Source organism: Nothobranchius furzeri, chromosome 15 (genome assembly GCF_043380555.1).
Source record: "Nothobranchius furzeri strain GRZ-AD chromosome 15, NfurGRZ-RIMD1, whole genome shotgun sequence".
NCBI lineage: Eukaryota > Metazoa > Chordata > Actinopteri > Cyprinodontiformes > Nothobranchiidae > Nothobranchius > Nothobranchius furzeri.
Genome location: NC_091755.1, coordinates 52,025,692 through 52,045,523, shown reverse-complemented (window position 1 = coordinate 52,045,523; position 19,832 = coordinate 52,025,692). Strand labels below are relative to the sequence as shown.

Here is a 19,832-nt window from a genome sequence, read left to right as displayed (position 1 = left end):
TCATGCAGGTGTTCTGAAGTTGTAAACCTCACACACACACAGAACATTGTAGATGTAACAGAATAAATCAAGAAATGATTCCCATCTGAGCATTTTAGCATTATTATATTATTATATTAGCACACTGACTGTGGGACAGCATTCTAAATGTGTCAGGCTGTTAACAGCACGCTGAAGGTCTGAAGTTCAGAGTGCGTCTGTCAGAGGTCAGACGCGTTCCAGCGGAACCACGGCTCACGGGTGCACATGTGAGCACATCTGGGCTGGGCAGAAGTAATTTTACAACATTGGTTTGAATAGCACCAATAACGAGACGCGGTGACTGGAGCGGCGCATGGAGCTGTGCCGCACGCGCGCGCACACACACACACACACACACACTGATTCAACAAGCGCACGCTGCGCTGTGCCGTCAGACTGAACGCAGAAATGAGCGCTGCCACTTCCGTGATAAAAAAAACTTTTAAGAGGTTTTATAACAACATTTTTCATTCAAGGTCATATTAGCTTCCATTTTGGGATGACGTATTAAAGTCGAGTCCGCTCCAGCCAGTGACTCTTCATGAACCTGACCACAACACCCGTTACTGCAGCATTTGTTATTCCAGTCCACTTGGCAGCGAATCGCAGATTCAGCCACCATAAAACAGCAATAAGTCTGTCTGAGGCAAAAGTGAACCTCATGGCTATAGCTTTTCCATCTTTTCCCATATAGACATTTGATTACGCACAAGTAGGTGGCCAGTTCAGGTTTACGCAGAGCAGAAGGAAGGAGAGAGCTCTGGTTAAACAGTCCTGCTTTAAGAAAACCATTAAATTGCATTGTTTATGTGCTACCTGGGCACTCTAAATATTGATTTAAAATTAAATATAAGGAAATTGTAATGGTATTGAATGTTTATTAATTACTATTTCAAAAATACATAATACATAAACATAAAAATGAAAGTGATGGGGAAAAAGGTCGATCATATTTTTTAACCCTGTCTGTCGATTGACTGTTTAGCGTGACGTCTGATATATACAGTGGGGCAAAAAAGTATTTAGTCAGCCACCGATTGTGCAAGTTCTCCCACTTAAAATGATGACAGAGGTCAGTAATTTTCATCATAGGTACACTTCAACTGTGAGAGACAGAATGTGAAAAAAAATCCATGAATTCACATGGCAGGATTTTTAAAGAATTTATTTGTAAATCAGGGTGGAAAATAAGTATTTAGTCAATAACAAAAATTCAACTGAATACTTTGTAACATAACCTTTGTTGGCAATAACAGAGGTCAAACGATTACTATAGGTCTTTACCAGGTTTGCACACACAGTCGCTGGTATTTTGGCCCATTCCTCCATGCAGATCTTCTCGAGAGCAGTGATGTTTTGGGGCTGTCGCCGAGCAACACGGACTTTCAACTCCCTCCACAGATTTTCTATGGGGTTGAGGTCTGGAGACTGGCTAGGCCACTCCAGGACTTTCAAATGCTTCTTACGGAGCCACTCCTTTGTTGCCCGGGCGGTGTGTTTGGGATCATTGTCGTGTTGGAAGACCCAGCCACGTTTCATCTTCAAAGCTCTCACTGATGGAAGGAGGTTTTGGCTCAGAATCTCACGATACATGGCCCCATTCATTCTGTCCTTAACACGGATCAGTCGTCCTGTCCCCTTAGCAGAAAAACAGCCCCAAAGCATGATGTTCCCACCCCCATGCTTCACAGTAGGCATTGTGTTCTTGGGATGCAACTCAGTATTCTTCTTCCTCCAAACACGACGAGTTGAGTTTATACCAAAAAGTTCTACTTTGGTTTCATCTGACCACATGACATTCTCCCAATCCTCTGCTGTATCATCCATGTGCTCTCTGGCAAACTTCAGACGGGCCTGGACATGCACTGGTTTCAGCAGCGGAACACGTCTGGCACTGCAGGATTTGATTCCCTGCCGTTGTAGTGTGTTACTGATGGTGACCTTTGTTAATGTGGTCCCAGCTCTCTGCAGGTCATTCACCAGGTCCCCCCGTGTGGTTCTGGGATTCTTGTTCACCGTTCTCATGATCATTTTGACCCCACGGGATGAGATCTTACGTGGAGCCCCAGATCGAGGGAGATTATCAGTGGTCTTGTATGTCTTCCATTTTCTGATAATTGCTCCCACAGTTGATTTTTTCACACCAAGCTGCTTGCCTATTGTAGATTCACTCTTCCCAGTCTGGTGCAGGTTTACAATTCTTTTCCTGGTGTCCTTCGAAAGCTCTTTGGTCTTGGCCATAGTGGAGTTTGGAGTCTGACTGTTTGAGGCTGTGGACAGGTGTCTTTTATACAGATAATGAGTTCAAACAGGTGCCATTAATACAGGTAATGAGTGGAGGACAGAAAAGCTTCTTAAAGAAGACGTTACAGGTCTGTGAGAGCCAGAGATTTTCCTTGTTTGAAGTGACCAAATACTTATTTTCCTCCCTGATTTACAAATAAATTCTTTAAAAATCCTGCCATGTGAATTCATGGATTTTTTTTACATTCTGTCTCCCACAGTTAAAGTGTACCTATGATGTAAATTACTGACCTCTGTCATCATTTTAAGTGGGAGAACTTGCACAATCGATGGCTGACTAAATACTTTTTTGCCCCACTGTGTATGTATGTATATATATATATATATATATATATATATATATATATATATATATATATATATATTATATAGCCATGCCCTGATGTGGGCTGGGGGTGCATTGACATGGTCGGGACATAGAAGGGGGTGCGCGGCTAAATATGTTTGGGAACCACTGCCTTAGAGATGTGCTTCTTCAGCCTCTGCCTTGCTAATCACACGTCTTTGTGGCCCTTCAGCTTGCAGAAAAAGGGAAGTCTTTTGTCGATATCCAAGGGCTCACTGCATCAACCATGGAGATCTTGTTAGACTTTGTCTACACAGAGACGGTGCTCGTGACAGTGGAGAATGTTCAAGAGCTGCTCCCAGCTGCCTGTTTGCTGCAGCTCAAAGGTAACGATCTGCATGGCTGGTCATAGAATAAATGTTTCATCCTAAGTTGGATTCAGTGTAAGCTGATCAGTGAAAAGTCTAAGTCACTGATGTAATTGAATAAACTTGGAACAAACTTCCAGTTCTATTTAACTCAGCAGGTATGTTAATGAAACCACAACCTAATTTGATTCAGCGCGGCACCACTTTCCAGAGTAATTACCATTTCACACTCAGGTTAAGAAATAAGTAAAAACTTGTCAGGGGTTGATGAGTTTGAGAGTGTGTGTGTATTTGCATGAAAGGAGTTTTTGTTTTCCTCAGGGGTGAAAAGGGCATGTTGTGATTTTCTGGAGAGTCAGCTGGATCCCTCCAACTGCCTGGGCATCCGTGACTTTGCTGAAACGCACAACTGCCTTGACCTGATGCAGGCGGCCGAGCTCTTCTCCCAGAAGCATTTCTCCGAGGTGGTTCAGCACGAGGAGTTTATGCTGCTGAGCCAGACAGAAGTTGAAAAGCTTATCAAATGTGATGAAATCCAGGTAGGACAGTTTGTTGGAGGGAAATCTCTGTTTTTTAGGTTTACTGTGGATGTGCTTTTTAGTTTTCATGCAGATGTCACAATTATCAGATCCTAGAATACAAAAAAGCACAAAGTGACTCCTTTATTCACGACAGTTGTGCTCTGTTAGACACCTGCACCACTGATGGTGAGTTTAGCTTTACTTTTACAGGTTTCTGTCAAAGCACCTGAGTATAAAAGAGAAAACCAAGTTCCAACCTGCTGTGATCCCTCTGTAGACCCCCCACCCTACCAACAAGTACCCTTTGGTTCTGTGGATTGGGCTGACAATGAAATTGCAGAGAAGTGAACCTGATTTAAGTTTTCCTTTGTGCTCAGGAAATTCCTGTTTTCCAACCACATGCCCCACTTTGTGAAAACACAGTTATTATCACAGGATGATTTATACATCATCAGTTGTGTCAAATTGTTGTTCCTGTCGTTTTTGTTGTTTTAAAGTCAGACTAGACTAAACGTGTAAATGCCTTCACGGATAATTTGCCACCATCTGTGGCGGGTTTTGGGTTAGAATCTAGAAGCCGTCCCACTTTTAGCAGGCTGGGCTAAAAGAGTGTGTGTACCTTTCTTTAAATGTTAAAGTGGACAAATTTCGACTTTAAAGTTAAAGTCTGATTAGTCATCACGCACTGGTGAAATTCATCTCTGCATCTGACCCATTCCCGTGGGAGAGCAGCTTGTGAACTATTTGGTTTAACCCCCAAATCCAACCGCTTAAAGCTGAGTGTCAAGCAGGAAGGTATTGAGTCCCATTTTTTCCAAGTCTTTGGTATGACCCGACTGGGATTTGAACCCCTATCTCCCAGCCCCAGGGTGGACCACTGAGAAGGTAATGTGTAACCTGTAACGTGTGGACATTTCCACATTGTGGGGAACTTTTGCTGGTCCATGCAACACTAAGCACCCTAATATGTGGTTTTAGTGTGAATTAACTTTTACTTTAGATATTTAGGTTAGGGGCTGCACAGTGGAGCAGTGGTCAGTGCTGTTGCTTTGCAAGAAGAAGGTCCTGGGTTCAAATCCAGGCCATCAAATCAATGTTCTTCCAGTGCATGCGTGGGTTCTCTTGGGGTACGCAGGCTTCCTCCCACTGTCCACAAATATGACTGTCAGGTTGATTGGTCTAACTTGTCCCTAGATGTGTGTGGTTGTGTGGTTGGACTGGCAGCCTGTTTGCCCCAAGGCAGTTAAAAGCTGCAGGTGCTGTCACATCAACCTGTCATTCCTGATTGAGCTCAGTGATGGTGTTGTCCCCATCCTTCTGCAGACCATCATGCTACCTCTTGGATTTTCTTCATTATGACTTTTATAAATCTCTTGCTGTGTTTTTTTTTCTCATGCTGTGTTTTCTTACAGCAGAAACTAGCCTGTCTGTTGTTTATTGTTCAGAAATGTCCTCAGCCTCTCTAAATCCTTTAAATGTACCATAGATGTGTGAAGTAACGTTGCTGTTTTTTTTATTAGCGCTTGATGTTTCCGCAACAAAATTATTTTCATAGCGCAGCTTTAGTTATTGTTGTTTTGTTGCTGATATCAAATTCCTAATAAAGATAAACAAATAAGTCTTCATCGGTTTTAATTTGCTGACTTTACAGCATTTCAGATGATAGTAGATGATTCCATTTTCCAGGTGGACTCAGAGGAGCCTGTGTTTGAGGCTGTATTAAACTGGGTTAAACACAACAGAAAGGAGCGAGAGCCGTACCTGCCAGACATGCTGGAGTTTGTTCGAATGCCTCTCCTTACCCCTCGCTACATTACAGATGTCATCGATGCTGAGGTGAGCCAGGCGACCCTTAAAGGGTTGTTGTGTAATCACGCACCAAGCTTCAGATGAAAGATTGTCTGCTGAAGTATTTATCACGTCGTAATTAAGCAGGTTTTCACATGTTTCAGCCGCTTATTCGGTGTAGCCTGCCATGTCGAGACCTTGTTGACGAAGCCAAAAAATTCCACTTAAGACCGGAGCTGAGGAGTGAGATGCAGGGCCCTCGCACACAAGCCAGATTAGGTTGGAACCCTGCTTTCAACTGCAATTTAGCTAAGTGCATGTCTCTGATACCCAGGCCTTGTAATCACACTGTTTTCTCTCAGGGGCCAAAGAAGTTCTGCTGGTTATTGGTGGGTTTGGCAGCCAGCAGTCACCCATAGATGTAGTAGAGAAATATGATCCCAAAACTCAAGAATGGAGCTTTCTGCCTGTGAGTGATGGCCTTTTGCAACAGAGACTTTTCCGTTTTATCTTTACTTTGGATTTCATGACAGACTGATATGTCCAAAACAGAATATTGCACGGAAAAGACGCTATGTAGCTACGGTGTCTCTACACGATCGAGTTTACGTGATCGGAGGCTACGATGGCCGCTCCAGGCTCAGCTCAGTGGAGTGTCTGGACTACACAGCTGATGAAGATGGTGTTTGGTACACCGTCGCCACCATGAATGTACGGCGCGGGCTCGCTGGAGCCACGACGCTCGGAGGTGAAGGGGTTTCAGTAAATTATCATTCATTTTTAATCAGTACAGGTACTAAGATGAAGAAATAATTTATCATTCAACAGACATGATCTATGTGGCTGGCGGCTTCGATGGCAGCAGACGTCACACCAGCATGGAGCGCTACGATCCAAACATCGACCAGTGGAGCATGCTGGGAGATATGCAGACTGCAAGAGAGGGAGCTGGTCTGGTGGTTGCCAGTGGGCTGATATACTGTTTAGGTATCAGATGATTTCTTTTGGGATGGAAACTGAGATTTTCTGCACCAATGTTTACTATTAAAGTAGTAAAACGTGTATTTAGAATACTTTAGAGAGTAGTTCAAGGTTATTCTGTATTATTTAAATCATAGCTTATCTAATTTTTGAAGACACAAACCTTTAAACTAAACTCAGACCTCATTCTTTCATCGCCATACCTTTGAGTGTCTAAATAAACTGCACTGGGCAGACATGCAACATCTGCAGCTGATCGAGAAAATAAATTTTATAACTTTATCAATGATAACCGATTCGAGTGCATCTCAAAGAACTATAAATAACAGAAAAAATATCTGAATTAATTGAACATTTTCTGTTTCTGGTTGACATTCGTGTTTACAGACCAAACAAAAGAAGATGTTGAGTTTCAAAAATGGTCGATCACTTCATATTGATTCCTGTCCCCAGCTGATATTTAATTTTACTGATTGATTCTTTTAGTTTCATCCAGTTGTTGAACAGATGAACCGTACCAAACCATATTTACTGGTAAAGCACATTTAACCACAGCCTGTCAGCTGACCAAAGAAGGGGCAGCAGAGCTGGCAAAATACGACAAAGTTAAACAGTGAGTAAAAACAATGATTCAAAAAAGTAAAACACCTAAAACCCAAGAAAAAGCTAGATAGCATAATGTAGGTGGTACATAAATAAAACATAGAATTTAAAACCAAACAATTAAAATAGGTAAGACACAAAATAGAAAGCCGAAAGCTGAGGACACACCCATTAGGAGGACTTCACTGGCTGAAAGCCAGTTTGAAGAGATGTGACTTCAGTTTTGATTTCAAATGCACAAGTGTCGAAGCCAGGCACACTTCCAGAGGGAGTGCGTTCTACAGCTTAGGAGCGGCAATGGCAAATGCCCGCTCACCGTGGGATGGATATTTCATTTTAGGAGTGCAGAGCAATTGATCTGTAGATTGTAGTGATCGGGAGGGGAGTTGGCAAGTGAGCAGCTCAGACAGGTAGTGGGGTGCGTGATCATTCAGAGCTTCATAAGTGAACAACAAAATTTTAAACTGCACTTGGTAGGTCACAGGAAAGTGTAGATCAGCCAAGGTGGGAATGATATGGCATCGTCTGCTTGTAGTTGTAAGGAATCGTGCAGCAGCATTTTAGACTTTCTTTAAGCAGTTAACAGAGGCACCAACAAGGACTGAATATGCATAGTCAAGTTTTGAGATGATAAACACGTGAATAACCTATTCCAGGTGTGGTCTTCTAAGGATGGGTTTTTAGCGTGTCAAGACATCACAGTTGGAAAAAAGACCTCACAGTAGCATTTATCTGTGGGGTCATTGATATGTCTGCATCTAGTTTGACCCAGAGGTTGGTCGCACAGGATTAGAGATTCATGCAGGTGTGGCAAGGTGGAGAAACGAGGGCTCGAGCAGGATTTCGATCCCCAGACTCGCGGGTGAGAATCACGCACGCTAACAAGCCAACCAAAAGGATATTCCCGTGGCCAAGTTGCCAGGGCGCATGATCAATCGGGATACAGTGACAGGAGGTCACCCTGTAACACGGGAGATCAAGAGTTGAAAATTCATGCAGGTTCCTATTTTTTTTGGTTTAAAGAGAATGGCCTCAGTCTTATCATCATTAAGCCAGAGCAAGTTGAAAGCAATCCAGGCCTTAACATCAGAGAGACAAGAAGTAGATTAATGGAACCAGTTTGATCTAAGGCTAGTTAAGCCTGACAGCCATCAGTATAGAAGTAATAGTGCAAACCAGTTTTCACTAAAATATTGCCGAGAGGGAGAATATAGACAGTGAAGAGGGGTGGACCTAGGATTAAACCCTGAGGTACTCCCCAGGAAAGCAGGATGAAGACAGACATGTTTTAATTGCTCTGGCTATTCCACATTAATATTAATGTGTAGTGATTATATCACAATGCTTCACCCTGCAGGTGGATATGATGGTCTAAATATTTTGAATTCAGTGGAGCGGTACGACCCGCACACAGGACACTGGACCAGTGTGACGCCCATGGCTACGAAACGATCAGGTGAATCTGAAAACCGCTGTGTGTGTGTGTGTGTGTGTGTGTGTGTGTGTGTGTGTGTGTGTGTGTGTGTGTGTGTGTGTGTACGCGCGCGCGCTTGTGTGCATGCTACTCTGACCCTAACCGTTGTGTTCAGGAGCTGGTGTGGCTTTACTCAATGACCACATTTATGTGGTGGGGGGGTTTGATGGAGTTTCTCACCTGGACTCGGTGGAGGTGTACAACATCCGAACAGACTACTGGACCACTGTGGCCAGTATGACCACTCCTCGGTGTTACGTAGGAGCAACCGTCCTCCGAGGACGACTCTACGCCATCGCAGGGTGAGAATGAGCATCCTTCTCTCTGTATCTGATGTTTGACCTCTGACCTGTTAGAGCTGAGACGGAAGGATTAGCACTGCATGGTCATGCTAATTTGAAAATGATCGAACCTGGGCTATAAGTGGTAAGAGTTTATTATTATGCAAATGTTGAAGGAAAAAGTCGATGAACAATGAGATGTTTTAATTCCAACAGAGATTAACGGATGAAGTGATGCTGGCTGTGGCTGGAAAGCACCTAGATGCTGTTGCACTCAACTTCTCTGTTTAATTTCTGTAAAGCAGCCTTGGGACAGTTTTGTGACCAAATTGTGAATACGGGAACAAATGGAACCACAAATTGAGGCATTTTGCTACATGTATATTTGCACTAGTTTTCCAGTTTATCTGTCAGTGATCGATGAGAGTCAGGATCCCTTCAAGTTCCAACTGAATGTTTGCATGTATTTTTTTTTTCAGGCATATTTTAATCATTAATACAGAAATTTTTCATCCTTTTACAAATACAGTGATTGTGTGAGACTCAAGAAGATGCATCATATTTATTTAGACATTTAGCTCATTGCTGTGATACAACAGAGTGGTTATGTGTTGGGTTCTGCCTTCATTCACACAGGTGTGTGTGTGTGTGTGTGTTCTGGTGCGGCTCACTGCTCACTCTCTGTTTTCTCCAGATATGACGGAAACTCTCTCCTCAGCAGTATTGAATGTTATGACCCAGTTATTGACTCCTGGGAGGTCGTCACATCGATGGCGACCCAGCGATGTGACGCAGGCGTCTGCGTTCTGCGAGAAAAATGATGTTCTGCAAGAGCAAGAACCACAAGAAGAAAAGGACAGGCAGCTAGACTTTTGCTAAAATGCCGCTAAATTAAACCACAAAGGAAGACGTTTTTGTGCCAGTATGCAAAGATACTCCTAAAGGGGAAAAAAGGTGACGTGCAGCAGTTTGGGCTTTTTCCTCTGAAGGTTAGTTCACCTTTTGTCAGTGCGCTGCAGAGCCTCAGCCTCGCCGTGGTCAACCACACTTCACTTCCAAGGAGCCCATCACCACTTGCATGACTCTTCAGTGGTGTCTGTTGTTACCTGTGAGATTATTTTTTCAGTTTGTCTTCAAAGTGCAATATATTTTTACTCATCAACAAAAAAGGATGGAGCAGGTTTAGGCTCCCCTTGCTGCTAAATGCCTTATGACTTTGGCCTATCATCCACCAGTGGACGTTCATGATGCCGCCCATGAGAATGATGGTTAAGTGAACTGATGTGCCATTTGCAGGCTCTTTAATGGGTCAGTAGTTCACTCCCCTCTTTTGTAACTCATTGTGATAATGGTACTTTTAGATAGAAATCACTTTAACACAAAAGGTTTATTACTAAAGATATATTTCAAGAAGAATATTGTTTTAGAAATTGACTTACATGTACAATCCGATGATTTTTCCTCTCCTATTTGGCAAAACTGAGGGATGCATGAAGCCCCTCCCCCTCCAAACACACACACACACACACACTAACATCATTGTTTTTTGGGAAATTCAATAAAAAAAAAACTCTGAGAAACCGGTTATCTAATCAGCTTCTTCAGTCTAGTCAGCTCTCAAAGTGCAATCCAGTTCTTACACTTAAACCAGTTAGAGTTTTGGTTTAATAGACAAAACTAGTGAAAACAAAATGATTTTACATTTCAAAAATATCAGTCCAGCACTTTGTTTTCCACTTAAGTTTGGATTATTCTTTTGGTTTTGGAAAGATTACAGAAAGGTCAAATAATTAACTTGGTTAGGTTAGGTTAAAAACGTTACTGTTTTACCAAACCTGAATAAATTCTTACCAGCTGTGGTGGTCAGATTTTTAGTTTGGTACCAAGGTGTAAAATTGTTTTCCCAGCTGAGTTCAGTTCAATAACTTTGGTACAAAGTTCAAAAAGTGTCTTTTTCCCAGTCGGAACACTTGAGATGATTTATGAAATAAAGACATGAGGAGAAAAACACAAACTTCGGTTACATAAATTAGAATTGATAGATTTAAGGTTCTAGAATCATTTAATTGCAGGACAAATGTACTTCAGATCTTTTTGTGTGTTTCTACAAAAACATAATGATCAGTATCTTACATCCTGTAGATTGCTCTTTGAACAGCCTCAGGCAAGGGAGTTGGAGATTATCGAAGAGATGAGCTAACAGCTCTTTTTGCTTATTATTATTATTTATTTATTGAGGATAACTAGGTGGAGTTTAGCATCTTAACCAAGGATGGCCAGCCCTTACTGGGCTGGACTTGAACCATGGACCTATGGATCGGCAAACAAGTGCTCTACCCGTACAGCCATGACTGCCCCAAGCTAACAGTCCTTAATGGAGCCAGTTACAAAGTGTCCTGTATGACCTGTATCATGCTATTTTACACATTCCAGATCAAAGATAGGCATAATATATGATAAAATAGTACAATTGGCACTGTTGAGAGGTCATTTTTATTTAATATAAGTTATTTTAACAAGCGGTTACATAAATAAGACCCTTGGATTCGATGAAACCCCACCTCCCTTGTGTAAATTCCACAATAGTACAGAGTTGCGGACCTGGAGACTGGACATTCCCACAGTAATGTCACACACAGAGCTATAAGACACAGTCGGAGCTAATCTCTGTTTCTGAAACCTGAGGTTTTTGGTGAAATGTTAGTTGCTGACTGTTAACAAGTTCTGGCTGTATTTTAGTTTTTTGTATCGGGTCCAGTTACTACCACTCACAGGTTTAGTTCCTGTTCATCAACCCTAATCTTTATGCTTATTACTGAGGACAGACAGGAAATGAAAAATGTTAAATGCTTCTGTTTATTAGCTGCAAAGATCTTAAACTTTAAGCTGTCTCTGATTTGATCTGAACTGAAAACTGATACCCTAAAGTTACCACATGAGTATTAACTCCAGCTAAAATACCTTTTACTCTAATCAAACCTAAAGTAAATGTTAAGTTTTGTTTTTTAAAAAGAAGATTATTTTCCTCAGAACAAAAGCCAGGTTTTTGTACATGTGTGTCCCCCCCCCCCCCCCCCCAAAAACAAGTGACAGCAAGCCTAAAACGTGACTAAAACAACAGTTTGAGTGAAAACCAGCCTAATGGGGAAGAAAAGTTACCATCGTTCCCTCCCACCCTCCATCTATCAACTCCTTCCTCCTCGAGTCCTGGATCAGAACCATCAGAGCGCCGACGTGGACCACCGAGGAACACCTCGAGCTGCGCTGTCTTTCACCCTCTGGAGCTTTACTCACCAAATATTCTCACTTTTACCTGCAGCAGCATGGTAAGAGACCATTTGTAAAATTAACCATGTCAACGTTTACTATTTTATCTATACATTTCTCTGAATTTATTTTAGGACTCAATGTTTTTTTAGTTAAATTCACAAATCTGCACTGAAGAGTTGAGCTGGTGGCCCATTTGTTAGTGAGTGGTGTTTCTTTTGTGCGTGTTTTCATATTTGATCTGATTTATTTTCTCTCAACTCCTCATGTTTGTCGTGTAAACATCACTCAACACTGAAAAATCATCTAAGGGGATGTCTCCTCCGGGGAAACTAGATCAGATTCTCAACATGTAGAAACAAGACGGCTGGAAGCCCTCAGACACACCAGTTTATCTCATTTTTGGTTGAAAAATCAGATACTCTGGTATTATTTATTATCAACCAGATTTAGCTAAGGTTCAAAACTGGAGACAAAGTGAACCAGTTTGATTTCATTTGTTTAAACTTCCTGCTGCAGTAATAATTATTGTGTGAGATTATTTTTGTTTTAACTTTTACGTGAAAAATCACACATGTTTTTTATCCAAGGTTTTGCTAAATCTGAGGAGCATGTCATTTATAATTTTTATAGAGTTCCTGGAACTTTAACATTTTTCGCAAAAAATTATAAAATGCAAACATGTTTGCTTTTTAAGTTCTGCAAAGTATTACAAAGTTTTCCTTTGTGATTATAATCCAACAGTCTTCCTGAAGAAGTAATTTAATGTATCTTCTATTTGAGGGTTCAATGTTTTCCATAACTGATAAGCAGAACCTCTCCCTTAAATACACATTTTATTGCCATATATTCTAAAATTGTGATGCATCAGGGATTATTTGTGGATTGTAACATTTGTCCATACAAACTGATGTTTCTGTAATCTGGTTTTTCTTCTTTTAAACACTTCACAGCGAGAGTGCATCTCCATCCATGTGGGCCAGGCAGGTGTCCAGACTGGAAATGCATGCTGGGAGCTCCTCTGTCTGGAGCATGGAGTCGGCCCTGATGGCGTTTTCCTGGAAGGTCCCACTGAGCCAAATTCTCGCCAAGATCCATTCAACACTTTCTTCAACACTGGAAGCTTTGGCCGTCATGTTCCAAGAGCTCTGTACGTGGACCTGGAGCCCTCCGTCATCGGTGAGCACAAGTCACGCTTTAACTTCTGGTCCGTAATCAGATTAAGATTGTCCTAGTAGTCAAAATCCTGAGGTTAACGTATATTTTGCAAATCTGTGAGAGATTACCCCATTTTTATTATTTATATTCCAATCACGGTTTCAAGTGCATTAATAAACCTGGCGTGTACCTTCTTTTATTATTAGACTCATTCTCCTGCAGAAATGGATTTAATATGTTCAGATCAGTTGTCAGATGAATATCACAGCTTGAAGTTACTTTCAGTTACCATCAAAGACGGTGTGAAAGAGCACACAGCACCTATCCTACAGGCTAACCACACACCAGATTGATGGTTTAAAAACGTATTTTGAGTTTTGTACAAATTAAATAACCTTACAGTACAGATTTGGGCAGGAAACAAACAAAATAAAAAGAGGTTTAGAGGGTTTAAAAGTCTCAAAAGGATATGCTGCCTAATCAGATTGAGATGTTGGTGTTTAGATGAAGTGAGAGTGGGGAGGTATAGAGGGCTGTTCCACCCTGAGCAGCTGGTCTCTGGGAAAGAGGATGCAGCCAACAACTACGCCCGCGGCCATTACACCGTGGGGAAAGAGTTCATCGATGGAGTCATGGAGCGAGTTCGTAAAATGGTAATTAATCATGTTTAAATCAAGTTATTTTATTAATGCTCTTATTTTATTTTAGTGATTACTGATGATGTTGACTGATGTCACATGAATCAAGACTTGGGATCTGACTGAGATTTTAACAGTAAGGACTTGTGACTTCACCTAGACTCGTAGTTTGTCGACTTGAATCTACTTAAAGAGCAAGTCACCCTCAAATCAACTTTTTTTGGCTGATAAACTAAATGAGGATCTTATCGTGCTGTAGACACATGTAGTCAGTAATTTGGTACTTTAGTGCATCGTGGTTAAAATTTAAATATTAAATTTAAATATTATGTAAATATTAGGTAAAAACTGCACTGCATTTGAATTTAAATCTGACCCTCACTATTGGCCCTATGATGTTAGCTGGTACCATATGATGTCACAATGCTACTGTGAACATGTGTTAGCTATTCCGCTCTCTCAGTCTGCCAGGCAATGCCTCCTTGTGGTGCATTTTTCAAACAGGTAGATTCTTGTAAGGAGTAACTTGCTCTTTGAATAATATTTACAGTGAACTCTGTTTTTCTGATCCACTTCACTTGTTGCTTTCTTCATAATTACTGGAAATGTGTTTAGGACTTGACTAAATTAATAATTGAGTGAATTAAGTTTATTTTTAGTGCTCCCAAACCCTTCACCTCAATAGCTTTAGGAGTGAATGAAAAGGTAAAGTTTGTGTTAAATAGATACATGAGTTGAAAAACATGCCGTTTTTTTGTTGAATCTCTGAGCTTTATTAGACTTCCTGTTTGATGCTTCCCTTCAGGTAGATCAGTGTACTGGTCTACAGGGGTTCCTAGTCTTTCACAGCTTCGGAGGAGGCACCGGCTCTGGCTTCACCTCTCTCCTTATGGAGCGCCTCTCCTTAGACTATGGCAAGAAATCCAAGTTGGAGTTTGCGGTCTACCCAGCTCCACGAGTGTCCACAGCAGTGGTGGAGCCTTACAATGCTGTCCTGACCACCCACACCACCCTAGAGCACTCTGACTGCGCCTTCATGGTGGACAATGAGGCCATCTACGACATCTGTCGCCGCAACATGAACATTGAGACTCCTGGTTACATCAACCTCAACAGACTGATTGGTCAGATCGTTTCCTCCATCACTGCCTCGCTGCGTTTTGATGGCGCCCTAAATGTTGACCTGACGGAGTTCCAGACCAACCTGGTCCCGTTCCCTCGTGTCCACTTCCCTCTTGTTACCTACTCGCCCATCATCTCTGCTGAGAAGGCCTACCACGAACAGCTGACCGTGTCTGACATCACCAGTGCTTGCTTTGAACCGACCAATCAGATGGTGAAGTGTGACCCCCAGCGTGGAAAGTACATGGCGTGCTGCGTACTCTACAGAGGCGACGTCCTCCCAAAGGACGTCAATGCTGCCATAGCCAGTATAAAGACGCGACGCTCCATCCAGTTTGTGGACTGGTGTCCTACTGGATTCAAGGTGAGTTTTAAAGGAAGATGTGTAGCTGAGATGTGTCATTTCTCTGATCGTTGTCTTAAATTCTGTCTACAGGTTGGCATTAATTACCAACCTCCAACCGCCGTTCCTGGTGGAGACCTGGCCAAAGTCCAGAGAGCTGTGTGCATGCTGAGCAACACCACAGCTATTGCTGAGGCCTGGTCTCGTCTGGACCACAAGTTTGATCTGATGTATGCCAAGCGAGCATTCGTCCACTGGTATGTGGGTGAAGGCATGGAGGAGGGGGAGTTTGCAGAGGCCAGAGAAGACCTAGCCTGTCTGGAAAAGGATTACGAGGAGCTTGGACGAGTGAGCTATGATTCTGAAAATGATGATGAAATCTGAATCTTGTGAGGTCTTTGGAGTTATTTTATCATGATTTCATCTTTGTTTTTCACGCTGGAGCCAATCAGAGTGAGGCTGTTTCTCTCAGCCTCTTTTTAATGCCAGATTTAGTTTGGAAATGAACTTTAAGCTAGATTTGGATTAGACTTTGAAATAAACTTTGTCCTGGTGTTTTCTGTATGACGCATCATAGACACATAATGACCTTTTATAGTTTGTTTTTGTTTTATTTGTGAATTTGGTACATGTACACAAATCAACATCTCACCACATCCACCAGACACATCACTCTACTTAAAATTCCTTGGGAAAAACGAGCATGAATGAATTAAAATCATTTATTACAACATAAAAGGGCTGGGCAATAAATCAATTCAATTCAAAGATACTTTATTAATCCCAGAGGGAAATTAAAAGGCCTAAAATCAATATCACGGTGTGTTTAGGAGTTCACCTCGACAACGATAAATGGACAATAACTACATGTATGCACAAAAACAAAAGTTGTCCACTAGATGGGGCTGTCACACGTATTACGTTGAATCAGTCTGAGTCAGTTGAGTCAAGTTGTCATGTGACTCCTGGTGGTACAGCTTCCTAAAGAGACAGGAAGTGACCAACACACATCTTTCCTTTTTTTTTAATTACTGAATTGATTCACATGGGGAAAATGATATTGGTTAGAGTCAGAAATATTGATAATACAATTTTATTTATTGCCCAGCCTTTCAACATCGGATATGTTTTGTTAAATGATCATCAAATAAGATCCGAGATTTTTATGGTGTAACTAGAGAAATCTAGCCTAGTGAACTAGACCAAATTCTTGTTTTGCAAAGTTTGGTCTAGGAACGCTCCACTGGAAACTCTGCAGCCCCTAACAGCATTCTGGCTGGCCAATCACAGCTCTCTAGAGGGGTTTCAAACACATAAAGAGCTGTGATTGGTCCATAATGGTGAGCCAATCATTGTGCTCTATCTCCTTAGTGAACAAATCACAGAGCTTTATCCGCTTTGTGGGCCAATCAGGGCACTCTATATGCCTGGTGGGTGGGATGATGCAACAGAGTGAAACAAGAGTATGGCCGTGTTCGAGATAAGCCAGTTCTGCGCAGATTAGATCACCGGTGATCGGCGAGCAGTGCTTGCCGGTTAGATTTGTGTCTGACTTGACATCGACTTGCTCTGACGTCATGCCTACATAGGCAACGATAACCTCGTGAGATCAAGGCAGCCGCAGATTTTGGAGCAAGGCGCTGCAGTTGCTCTCCACCGGCTGCAAAACCTAGGGCATGACGGGAAACGCCTGGCTCTCACCTGATCTAAGTTCTGATTGGTTCACATTTTGATCCAAACATCCGGTGGTTGAATGCAAAATGTTAGTTGGTCACGTGTATTCTTTAAATCATGTAACGTTGATGATGACAACTATATGGGCCATAAAGAGGAATGTGGTTTGTGTTCTTTTGTCACGTTTCCTATGAGCACACTGAACCTAACCTTTGCTTATTATTACAGGCAGGTCTCCATATACAATATATGATATCCACAAGCATGTGAGGATGTGTTTCGGTTGCTAACAGGCGCCAGAATTAAAATAAATAATTACACAAGTATGAACTCTAACGCGATATCTTCATCCATCGTCACCCGCGAGCTAGCCTACACATGTAGGGAAATCTGTCCGACTCAAATGCCGGCTTTCAGCCGCTCCCCCTGCTGCTTCTGTCTGCTCTCGTCTGTTTTCCAGGCGAGGCGAAGCTCAACTCAAACACGGCCTTTGTCACATTCATTGTCCAGTAGCATGCGGAGATCATTTGAAAGACAACGGTAGAACCCGCCCCACAACCGAGAGCCGCCAATGGAGCGTTGCCAGACTAAATAATACATTTATTCAGTCTGGCTTGCCAGGCTAGGAGAAATCTAGATTTGGGTCAGATTTATCTGTTAGAGATAATTCAGTGTTTTAAATTAGTTTTATTTAAAAAGTTTTATTTTAAACATCCACAGTTTGAAGAAAGGGGGGTTCTAACTGTTGTTAGTTACCTTGTCATTTTAATTTCCTAGGACCCTGTATCTTCATTTAAAGGCATAAATGTGTTTGAATGTTCAAGATGTTTTAGTTTTAATGTTAAGTTTTACCTTTTAAAATTATTCATTAGATTTAACCCTTGAGTTTTTTTAACCCTGCTCTTTCCACTGCATTCACACATGAAGCACTATGACTTTCTGATTGGAGGTTTTTTCCACTCCTCAGACTAGCTGTTAGCTCATCAATCCAATCAGAAGAAATATATTTTTCTCCTAAATGAGGCTGTTCAAACAACAGTTAAGATAACATAACCTTTCCACAGAATCCCAGTAAAAAATAACTTGGGCTTTCACAAAAATGCCTTCCTTAATCTCTTTTTCTGATTTGATCACATTGATTATACACAAATTAAACTTATGAGTGAAGCCAGTGATTTCTGTTGTTTAAAGTATGATGTATTTGTGTTCATCTTGAATAAATTAAAATGAGAATATTTGGATTACATTTATATGAAACCTACAAAACTATAGTTCTACAATGGAATTTTTAGCTTTATTCAAGTATTACAATAACAGTTGAGGAAACATTTTTATGTTTCTGAGCTTATTTATACAAACTATTACAGCATCTTTCCTTGAATAACTTATAGTTAAGCTATATTTTTCTAGTAAATCCATCTGTGCTTATCATACATGGGGATGTGTCTGATGTTTTTTTTGTCAGGCATTTTAACCTATAAAGTTTATTTGAAAGTTAACAGCAGATTTAAATGATAAATCACCCAAAAGCAGAAATGGAAGAGTCTGATTTGTGTGCATTGCATGTTTGGTTTAACTAGTGAAACATGTCAGCTGAACATAATGTTGAGGAAATTCTGTATGATTCAATAAACCATGACTAAGCCTGATTTTGGTTTACATTTCTGAATTGCTGCATTAATTCTGCTCCAGACATAACTGGACACATTTGCTGAATGTTTTTGGGTAAATGTGAGGCAGGTCTTTATGATGTTTTGCTTTCACCCCGAGATGGAACCAACAACCTGGGACATGAGCAGCGATGGTGTGCCCTAAACCCCAGGGTTCAGCCTCAGTCAGTCTTTAAACCATCTAAATCCAGTAAGACCTGCAAGAAATCCCATAATAGTCACTTTATTTTAGTGATGAAAATATTTGTGGAATTATTTGGAGAATCCTGCTAGAAGAAGGTAAATGGGGCATAATAAAGCCCTTTAACTGTGCTTTTACTTTGAAATTAGTCCTTTGTTTAAATTAAACGGGTTCCTTGTGGCGGTCAGCCCCTGTCCCTTCTGTCTGAGGGCTGATAAAGCGTCTCCGCTTGTTGTTTCAGTGGCAGATGTTTCTGAAAAACACCCAATCAAACTTCTCATTCAGGCTATTTAAACAACGAGTCCCGGCAGCCTCCGAGCTGTCACCTGCATGTATCCATCCGCGCGAGTATAAACACATCATTATTATTTAATGCTGGGGGGTTTCGGACTATTTCAATGCCAAAATGTAACGCCACGCGGCAGTGCTGTGTGATATTAACCTGAATAAAGTGTTGCTTCATTTGGGTTGATGGTGGGACCAAAAAATAAAATAAAATCAAGAAATGCTGCATTTGACATAGTCTAAATGTATACAGCTTCATAAGAAGGCGTCACCTGTGGACAAAATGTGTGTTATCACAGCTATGTCTGCATTCAGAGTGCAGGAAAATTAATACAAAATCTCAGGAAAAAGTATTAATGAGCAGCTAGTAGAATTATGACTTAAACCACAACATAGATTTCTTCATAATTTATAAACTAGGACTGTAAATGTGTTATCTGTTGACATTTAAATAATGGTTTTTTTGCCTCTGATTACTGGAGCAGAAGTAAAGTGTCTGTTTAAATACAATAGGTGACTTTATTATTAATAATGCTGCACCTGTCTAGTCTGTACATTTTGATTGTTATGGTTCCCTTAACTGGAGTAAAATGAAATGTTTGTTTTCGTTTAGTTTTTCACCCTATTTCAGTTCTTTACCCATAGGCCTACTTTACAGGATAACATTTAAATATAATTTAAAGGGTTAGCCTAAAAGCTGGTTTGTTACATGATAATTACGGAGCTGTGAATGGCAGTTGTTACTGCGTAATACGCACATTTGTCCGCAAACACTGCGGAACCTGGTGCATTTCACGCATCACCTTGAGCCGCGTGGTGTCTAGTTTTTCGGGCGGACGTGCTCACTGCCTTGGAACATTCCCTTCA

The 19,832-nt window shown here is 41.3% G+C and overlaps 2 protein-coding genes across 5 annotated transcripts in view; both read left to right on the top strand.

The window, feature by feature from the left end:
• LOC107391301 (kelch-like protein 12) overlaps positions 1 to 10,177 on the top strand; it is a 42,356-nt gene extending 32,179 nt beyond the window's left edge. For all 4 annotated transcript variants that reach the window (XM_070544987.1, XM_015968544.3, XM_054746394.2 and 1 more), the window contains 10 exons: positions 2,844 to 2,997; positions 3,301 to 3,518; positions 5,187 to 5,336; positions 5,453 to 5,567; positions 5,651 to 5,757; positions 5,841 to 6,036; positions 6,117 to 6,275; positions 8,230 to 8,328; positions 8,462 to 8,648; positions 9,322 to 10,177. In XM_070544987.1, the coding sequence (XP_070401088.1) occupies positions 2,844 to 2,997; positions 3,301 to 3,518; positions 5,187 to 5,336; positions 5,453 to 5,567; positions 5,651 to 5,757; positions 5,841 to 6,036; positions 6,117 to 6,275; positions 8,230 to 8,328; positions 8,462 to 8,648; positions 9,322 to 9,448 (1,512 nt within the window). In that variant the 3' untranslated portion in view covers positions 9,449 to 10,177. The remainder of the gene's footprint in view (positions 1 to 2,843; positions 2,998 to 3,300; positions 3,519 to 5,186; positions 5,337 to 5,452; positions 5,568 to 5,650; positions 5,758 to 5,840; positions 6,037 to 6,116; positions 6,276 to 8,229; positions 8,329 to 8,461; positions 8,649 to 9,321) is intronic.
• Positions 10,178 to 11,753: 1,576 nt separating this feature from the next.
• On the top strand, positions 11,754 to 15,749 carry tuba5 (tubulin alpha 5). The gene is made up of 5 exons (XM_015968546.3): positions 11,754 to 11,953; positions 12,848 to 13,073; positions 13,557 to 13,705; positions 14,496 to 15,176; positions 15,249 to 15,749. Exons 1-5 carry the CDS (start codon positions 11,951 to 11,953, stop codon positions 15,537 to 15,539), a joined length of 1,350 nt encoding a protein of 449 aa, XP_015824032.1. The 5' UTR covers positions 11,754 to 11,950; the 3' UTR covers positions 15,540 to 15,749.
• Positions 15,750 to 19,832: the final 4,083 nt, after the last annotated feature.